Source organism: Colobus angolensis, unplaced genomic scaffold (assembly GCF_000951035.1).
Source record: "Colobus angolensis palliatus isolate OR3802 unplaced genomic scaffold, Cang.pa_1.0 Scaffold6245, whole genome shotgun sequence".
Lineage (NCBI taxonomy): Eukaryota > Metazoa > Chordata > Mammalia > Primates > Cercopithecidae > Colobus > Colobus angolensis.
The window spans coordinates 7415-7932 of NW_012119872.1; the positions used below are offsets into that span (position 1 = coordinate 7415).

The 518-nt window shown below is 50.0% G+C and overlaps 1 protein-coding gene across 1 annotated transcript in view; it reads left to right on the forward strand.

Moving 5' to 3' along the window:
• LOC105527449 (nucleoside diphosphate kinase A-like) overlaps positions 1-517 on the forward strand; it is a 6945-nt gene extending 6428 nt beyond the window's left edge. The window contains exon 2 of the mRNA XM_011963776.1: positions 400-517. Within this exon, the coding sequence (XP_011819166.1) occupies positions 400-517 (118 nt within the window). The remainder of the gene's footprint in view (positions 1-399) is intronic.
• The last annotated feature ends 1 nt before the right edge of the window (position 518 follows it).

The following is a 518-nucleotide window of genomic DNA, read 5'->3' on the forward strand; positions in this document are numbered from 1 at the left end:
GGAGAGTCTCGATCTCCTGACCTCATGATCCGCCCGTCTCGGCCTCCCAAAGTGCTGGGATTACAGGCTTGAGCCACCGCGCCCGGCCTGGCTTTGGTTTTAAAAATCACTGTAGTTGTACCTCTGTTACACGAAGTGTACAGCCTGGTACAACACACTTTGCTGGCCACAGTCTTTCCTGAAAGATCTTACTGTTTGCGCCAGTGTGACCGGGAGGGCTGGATGTGGGGAGGGCGTTTTTCACCCTTACATGAATGGCCATTGTAGGCTTTTTCTTTTAACATGGTCTAACGTCCATGGAGCTTCAGCTTTTATGCTGCCGTGGCTGTAGATTTCTGGCAATGGGTGCATTTTAATCCTTCTGGTCTTGGTCATGTGACTGTCTCTTTCTCCACCCAGGAACATTATACATGGCAGTGATTCCGTGGAGAGTGCAGAGAAGGAGATCGGCTTGTGGTTTCACCCTGAGGAACTGGTAGATTACATGAGCTGTGCTCAGAACTGGATCTATGAATGAC